Consider the following 7,500-nt stretch of genomic DNA (forward strand, 5'->3'; position numbering starts at 1 on the left):
ATATTAAGACAAGTATGTGTGTGTGTGTGTGTTACAGAGACTCCAGAGAAGAGGCGCTGGGTGAATACTACATGCGGAAATATGCCAAATCCTCGGGAGGCGAACAGTAAGTGTCTTTCTTTTTATCCTCCTCCTCATTATTTCTCAAACTGTGATCATCTGTTTGTTCTCGACAGGAAGTCCCGAGCTCGTCTCTTCAGTCTAATAATAACTTTTACTACATATTATAAAGTTGACACACATGTTAGCAGTTAGAAGCTGTAGTTGTAGTTTCCACAGCTGTCATTCATGAATCACTTCCTGTCGCTCCTACCAAAATAAAGTAACAGTCGCTCCTACCAAAATAAAATACCAATATATATTTGATCGATGTTCGACACTGAGACGAAGAAAAAAAAAAAAGAGGATTACACTCCGTCTTTCTTTCCTTCCTTCTCTCTGTCTTTCATCCTTTCCTTCCTCCCTCTCTTCCTCCCTTCCTTCCTTCCTTACTTCCTCCCTCCTTTCCTTCCTCCCTTCCTTCCTTCCTTCAATCCTCCCTCCTTCCTTCTCTCTCTTTCCTCCCTCCTTTCCCTCCTTCCTTTCCTTCCTTCCTTCTTTCCTCCATCCTTCCTTCTTTCCTCCGTCCTTCCTTCTTCCTCCTTTCCTTCCTTCCCCCCTTCTCTCTCTCTTCCTCCCTTCCTTCTTCTGTCCTTCCTACCTCCTTTCCTTCCTTCTTCTTTCCTTCCTCCCTTCCTTCCTTCCTTCCCTCCTCCTATCCTTCCCCCTTCCATCCTTCCTCCCTCTTTCCTTCTTCTCTCTTTCCTCCCTCCTTTCCTTCTTCTCTCTTTCCTCCCTCCTTTCCTTCTCTCTCTTTCCTCCCTCCCTCCTTCCTTCTTCCTTCCTTCCTTCCTTCTGTCTCTTTCGTCCCTTCCTTCTTTCCTCCCTCCTACCTTCCTTCCTTCCTCCTTTCCTTCCTTCCCTCCTTCCTTTCCTTCCTTCTCTCTCTTTCCCTTCTTTCCTCCATCCTTCCTTCCTCCCTCCTACCTACCTTCCTTCCTTCCATCCTTCCTTCTCTCTCTCTTTCCTCCCTCCCTCCCTCCTTCCTTCCTACGATCAAATCTGGATAACTTCATGAGCGGCCTTAAGGAAGTTAATGAAGAGCGACATGAAACCTAAATTTGAACTCTCAGTGGAACTCCTTTTGCTTCTCGTAAAAACTCACTTGGCCAGAAGACGATCCAACAGTGACGAGCTCTACAAACATCTCCTTCCTCCCTTCTTTCCTTCCTCGTCCCTCCTTTCCATCCTTCCTTCCTTCTTCTTTCCTTCCCCCTTCCTTCTTTCCTCCCTCCTTTCCTTCCTTCTTCCTTCCTCCCTCCTACCTACCTTCCTCCCTCCCTCCTTCCTTCTCTCTCTTTCCTCCCTCCCTCCTTCCTTCCTACGATCAAATCTGAATAACTTCATTAACGGTCTTAAGGAAGTTAATGAAGAGCGACGTGAAACCTAAATTTGAACTCTCAGTGGAACTCCTTTTGCTTCTTGGCCAGAAGACGATCCAACAGTGACGAGCTCTACAAACATCTCCTTCCTCCCTTCTTTCTTTCCTTCCTTCCTCCTCCCTCCTTTGCACTACAAACATGTCCAGTAATAACTTTATGAAGCAGAGTGATTTACAGAGTTAAGAGCTTTGAGAGTGGGACAGGAAGTGAGTCTATAAATCACATTTAGCTTCTGATGAATCCGTCAGTGGTTTTATAGCATGAACTGTGTGTGTGTGTGTGTGTGTGTGTGTGTGTGTGTGTGTGTGTGTGTGTGTCTCTCTGTGTGTGTCTGTGTGTGTGTGTCTGTGTGTGTGTGTCTCTCTGTGTGTGTCTCTCTGTGTGTGTGTCTCTCTCTGTGTGTGTCTCTCTGTGTGTGTGTCTGTGTGTGTGTGTCTCTCTGTGTGTGTGTGTCTCTCTGTGTGTGTGTGTCTCTGTGTGTGTGTGTGTCTCTGTGTGTGTGTGTGTGTCTCTGTGTGTGTCTGTGTGTGTCTCTGTGTGTCTGTGTGTGTCTCTGTGTGTCTGTGTGTGTGTGTCTGTCTCTGTGTGTCTGTGTGTGTGTATCTCTCTGTGTCTGTGTGTGTCTCTGTGTGTCTCTCTGTGTGTGTGTGTGTGTGTGTGTGTATCTCTCTGTGTCTGTGTGTGTCTCTGTGTGTCTGTGTGTGTGTGTCTCTCTGTGTGTGTGTGTGTGTGTGTGTGTATGTCTGTGTCTCTACGTGTGTGTGTGTGTATCTTTGTGTGTGTGTGTGTCTCTGTGTGTATCAGTTATAGATTATATATCAATAACCGCTCTTTCTTCTTCTTCTTCTGTGGTGTTACAGTTACTCTGGAGGGTCTGAGGAGCTTTCTGATGACATCACCCAGCAGCAGCTACTTCCTGGTGTCAAGTATGTCATCGCTCGTCCACCAATCAGACTCAAGATAATCATTTCAGTTTAAAAGATAATGAATTTAAAATTAAAGTTTAAATGTGTGTTTGTCGCCGTCAGGGATCCTAATCTGTGGACGGTCAAGTGTAAGGTGTGTAACCCCTCTCACACACACACACAGACACACACACACACACAGACACACACACATACCCTACTTATTTTTATTTATTTATTTATTTGCTCTTATTTTACTTTATTTAAATTTAATTATTATTTTCTCTTGCAGTCACTGGTCACATTTTTTTCTTTTTTCATAATTTATTTATTTTCATTATTTTATTTCTTTCTTTATTTTTTATTATTTTATTTATTTATTTATTATTTTATTTATTTATTTATTATTATTTTTATTTATTTTTTTTTAATTAATTAATTTATTTATTTATTATTTTATTTATTTCTTTATTTTTTATTATTTTATTTATTTATTTATTATTTTATTTATTTATTTATTATTATTTTTATTTATTTATTTTTTATTAATTAATTTATTTATTTATTTATTATTTTTATTTATTTATTTTTATTTTATTTATTTATTATTTTTTCACTATTTATTTATTTTTATTTTCTATTATTATTTTTAAAGCCTATTTTTATAGACTTTATTCTATTTTTGTTCTACTTTTATAGACACATCTGCTTCTTTTTTACTGTAATTTTATTAAACTTCTTTTTTATTTAATTTTTACTTTAATTTAATCTTATTTTTAATAAACTCATTTCCTTATTCTCTCTTTTTTTTCCTCATTTTTTATTATTATTATATTATCATTTATTATTTTTTATTTAAATGTTTTACATCTTTATTTTCTCTTGTTTTCTTCCTGTAGTCTTAGTCTCGTTATCAGCTGTATGAAAGCTTCCTCCCTCCTTTCCTTCCTCCATCATCACCCTGTATGAAAGCTTCCTCCCTCCTTTCCTTCCTCCATCATCACCCTGTATGAAAGCTTCCTCCCTCCTTTCCTTCCTCCATCATCACCCTGTATGAAAGCTACTGTTCTGATTAAAGTGTAATTGATTGATTGATTGATTGATTGATTGATTTGTCAGATTGGAGAGGAGAGAGCGACGGCCATCGCTCTGATGAGGAAGTTCATCGCCTATCAGTTCACAGACACAGTAAGAAAACCCTCCGTCCTCTTCTTCTACACCTTCAACCATATTTGGTTACAACTCTTTTTTGGGGGGTAAAGCTGCATTTAGAGTTTTGTCTGTGTTTGTCTGTCTCCGTGTGTGTGTGTGTGTGTGTGTGTGTCTGTCTCCGTGTCTGTGTGTGTCTGTCTCCGTGTGTGTGTGTGTGTGTGTCTCCGTGTGTGTGTGTGTGTGTGTCCTCCTGTCTCCAGTGTGATGGACGATGAGGTAAACTAGAAGCAGCTTTATAACTATAACTGGACCAAGAATGTCTTTAAATGTGGGAACGTCTCGTCTTCAGAGATTATTTTTATTTGGGAAGATTTTTGATTATGGAATATTAATTATCTGTGATGATGATGATGAGATGATGATGTTTAGTTTATTTTGGAAGGACAAAAGTTTCCCTTTCATTCCTGCTCTGCTTACATTTGGGACTATGGTTTATCCTTCTGAAAAGTTTTCGGTACAACCTTTTCAACGTTCTCACACTTCTTTACGTTTCCACAGGAACCCAGTTAAAAACTAGCAGTGTCTGGCTTTACGTTTCCGTTTCCACGGGAACCCAGTTAAAAACTAGCAGTGTCCGGCTTTACGTTTCTGTTTCCATGGGAACCCAGTTAAAAACTAGCAGTGTCCGGCTTTACGTTTCTGTTTCCATGGGAACCAAGTTAAAAACTAGCAGTGTCTGGCTTTACGTTACCGTGGGAACCCAGTTAAAAACTAGCAGTGTCTGGCTTTACGTTTCCATGGGAACCTAGTTAAAAACTAGCAGTGTCTGGCTTTACGTTTCCGTGGGAACCCAGTTAAAAACTAGCAGTGTCTGGCTTTACGTTTCCGTGGGAACCCAGTTAAAAACTAGCAGTGTCTGGCTTTACGTTTCCATTTCCATGGGAAGCCAGTTAAAAACTAGCAGTGTCTGGCTTTACGTTTCTGTTTCCATGGGAACCCGGTTAAAAACTAGCAGTGTCTGGCTTTACGTTTCCAGTTTCCATGGGAACCAAGTTAAAAACTAGCAGTGTGTGTGTGTGTCTGTCTCCGTGTGTGTGTGTGTGTGTGTGTGTGTGTGTGTGTGTGTGTGTGTGTGTGTGTGTGTGTGTGTGTGTCCTCCTGTCTCCAGTGTGATGGACGATGAGGTAAACTAGAAGCAGCTTTATAACTATAACTGGACCAAGAATGTCTTTAAATGTGGGAACGTCTCGTCTTCAGAGATTATTTTTATTTGGGAAGATTTTTGATTATGGAATATTAATAATCTGTGATGATGATGATGAGATGATGATGTTTAGTTTATTTTGGAAGGACAAAAGTTTCCCTTTCATTCCTGCTCTGCTTACATTTGGGACTATGGTTTATCCTTCTGAAAAGTTTTCGGTACAACCTTTTCAACGTTCTCACACTTCTTTACGTTTCCACTGGAACCCGGTTAAAAACTAGCAGTGTCTGGCTTTACATTTCCGTTTCCATGGGAACCCAGTTAAAAACTAGCAGTGTCTGGCTTTACGTTTCCATGGGAACCAAGTTAAAAACTAGCAGTGTCCGGCTTTACATTTCCGTGGGAACCCAGTTAAAAACTAGCAGTGTCCGGCTTTACGTTTCCATGGGAACCCAGTTAAAAACTAGCAGTGTCTGGCTTTACGTTTCCATGGGAACCCAGTTAAAAACTAGCAGTGTCTGGCTTTACGTTTCCGTGGGAACCCAGTTAAAAACTATCAGTGTCTGGCTTTACGTTTCTGTGGGAACCCAGTTAAAAACTATCAGTGTCCGGCTTTCCGTTTCCGTTTCCATGGGAACCCAGTTAAAAACTAGCAGTGTCCGGCTTTACGTTTCCGTTTCCATGGGAACCCAGTTAAAAACTAGCAGTGTCTGGCTTTACGTTTCCGTGGGAACCCAGTTAAAAACTAGCAGTGTCTGGCTTTACGTTTCCGTTTCCATGGGAACCCAGTTAAAAACTAGCAGTGTTTGGCTTTACGTTTCCGTTTCCATGGGAACCCAGTTAAAAACTAGCAGTGTCTGGCTTTACGTTTCTGTTTCCATGGGAACCAAGTTAAAAACTAGCAGTGGCTGGCTTTACGTTTCCGTGGGAACCCAGTTAAAAACTAGCAGTGTCTGGCTTTACGTTTCCGTGGGAACCCAGTTAAAAACTATCAGTGTCTGGCTTTACGTTTCCATGGGAACCCAGTTCAAAACTAGCAGTGTCTGGCTTTACGTTTCCGTGGGAACCCAGTTAAAAACTAGCAGTGTCCGGCTTTACGTTTCCGTGGGAACCCAGTTAAAAACTAGCAGTGTCTGGCTTTACGTTTCCGTGGGAACCCAGTTAAAAACTAGCAGTGTCTGGCTTTACGTTTCCATGGGAACCCAGTTAAAAACTAGCAGTGTCTGGCTTTACATTTCCGTGGGAACCCAGTTAAAAACTAGCAGTGTCCGGCTTTCCGTTTCCGTTTCCATGGGAACCCAGTTAAAAACTAGCAGTGTCCGGCTTTACGTTTCCGTTTCCATGGGAACCCAGTTAAAAACTAGCAGTGTCTGGCTTTACGTTTCCGTGGGAACCCAGTTAAAAACTAGCAGTGTCTGGCTTTACGTTTCCGTTTCCATGGGAACCCAGTTAAAAACTAGCAGTGTTTGGCTTTACGTTTCCGTTTCCATGGGAACCCAGTTAAAAACTAGCAGTGTCTGGCTTTACGTTTCTGTTTCCATGGGAACCAAGTTAAAAACTAGCAGTGGCTGGCTTTACGTTTCCGTGGGAACCCAGTTAAAAACTAGCAGTGTCTGGCTTTACGTTTCCGTGGGAACCCAGTTAAAAACTATCAGTGTCTGGCTTTACGTTTCCATGGGAACCCAGTTCAAAACTAGCAGTGTCTGGCTTTACGTTTCCGTGGGAACCCAGTTAAAAACTAGCAGTGTCCGGCTTTACGTTTCCGTGGGAACCCAGTTAAAAACTAGCAGTGTCTGGCTTTACGTTTCCGTGGGAACCCAGTTAAAAACTAGCAGTGTCTGGCTTTACGTTTCCATGGGAACCCAGTTAAAAACTAGCAGTGTCTGGCTTTACATTTCCGTGGGAACCCAGTTAAAAACTAGCAGTGTCCGGCTTTCCGTTTCCGTTTCCATGGGAACCCAGTTAAAAACTAGCAGTGTCCGGCTTTACGTTTCCGTGGGAACCTAGTTAAAAACTAGCAGTGTCCGGCTTTACGTTTCCGTGGGAACCCAGTTAAAAACTAGCAGTGTCTGGCTTTACGTTTCCATGGGAACCCAGTTAAAAACTAGCCTCATCCATTTAGCCCTGCAGCAGTACCAGGCCCCCCTGCAGTGGCTCTGTGTCCCCTCTAGGGGCCGCGAACCCCACTTTGGGAACCAATAAGGGTTAAAACATGAAGGTTGGTTAAAAAAGGGTTAAAAATGCAACAAAGCAGCTTAGAGAGGAAGTTACAATAAAGATGTAGAAATGTTTTTAAGGATGTTTAACCTCTCTTCCTCTTCCTCCTCTTCCTCCTCTCCTCCTCCTCCATCTCCTCTTCCTCCTCCTCCTCTTTCCCCTCCTCTTCTTCTTTCTCCTCTTCCCCCTTCTTCCTCCATCTCCATCTCCTCTTCCTTCTCTTCCTCCTCTTCCTCCTCCTCTTCATCTATCTCCTCCTCCTCTTCATCTATCTCCTCCTCCTCCCCTTCCTCCTCATCCTCTTCTTCCTCCTCTTCCTCCCCCCTCTTCCTCCTCCTCCTCCTCCCCTTCCTCCTCATCCTCTTCTTCCTCCGTCTCCTCCATCTCCTCAACCTCCTCCTCTTCATCCTCTTCCTCTTTCACCTCTTCTTCTTCTTCTTCTTTCTTCTTTCTTCTTTCTTCTTCCCTTCCTCCATCTCCTTCCTCTTCCTCTTCCCCGTCCTCCTCCATTTCCTCAACCTCCTTCTCTTCTTCTTCTTCT

At 42.2% G+C, this 7,500-nt stretch overlaps 2 protein-coding genes across 2 annotated transcripts in view; one reads left to right on the forward strand and one right to left on the reverse strand.

Annotated features, from left to right (window-relative positions):
• The window catches only part of supt5h (SPT5 homolog, DSIF elongation factor subunit), a 57,211-nt gene that overhangs the window by 13,069 nt on the left and 36,642 nt on the right, over positions 1 to 7,500 (forward strand). Inside the window, exons 7-10 of the mRNA XM_053320308.1 lie at positions 38 to 106; positions 2,342 to 2,407; positions 2,510 to 2,540; positions 3,506 to 3,574. Coding sequence (XP_053176283.1) covers positions 38 to 106; positions 2,342 to 2,407; positions 2,510 to 2,540; positions 3,506 to 3,574 — 235 coding nt within the window. The remainder of the gene's footprint in view (positions 1 to 37; positions 107 to 2,341; positions 2,408 to 2,509; positions 2,541 to 3,505; positions 3,575 to 7,500) is intronic.
• The window catches only part of LOC128359996 (complement C1q-like protein 2), a 63,185-nt gene that overhangs the window by 3,559 nt on the left and 52,126 nt on the right, over positions 1 to 7,500 (reverse strand). The gene's annotated exons all lie outside the window — the stretch shown is intronic.

This window comes from Scomber japonicus, chromosome 6 (genome assembly GCF_027409825.1).
Source record: "Scomber japonicus isolate fScoJap1 chromosome 6, fScoJap1.pri, whole genome shotgun sequence".
NCBI lineage: Eukaryota > Metazoa > Chordata > Actinopteri > Scombriformes > Scombridae > Scomber > Scomber japonicus.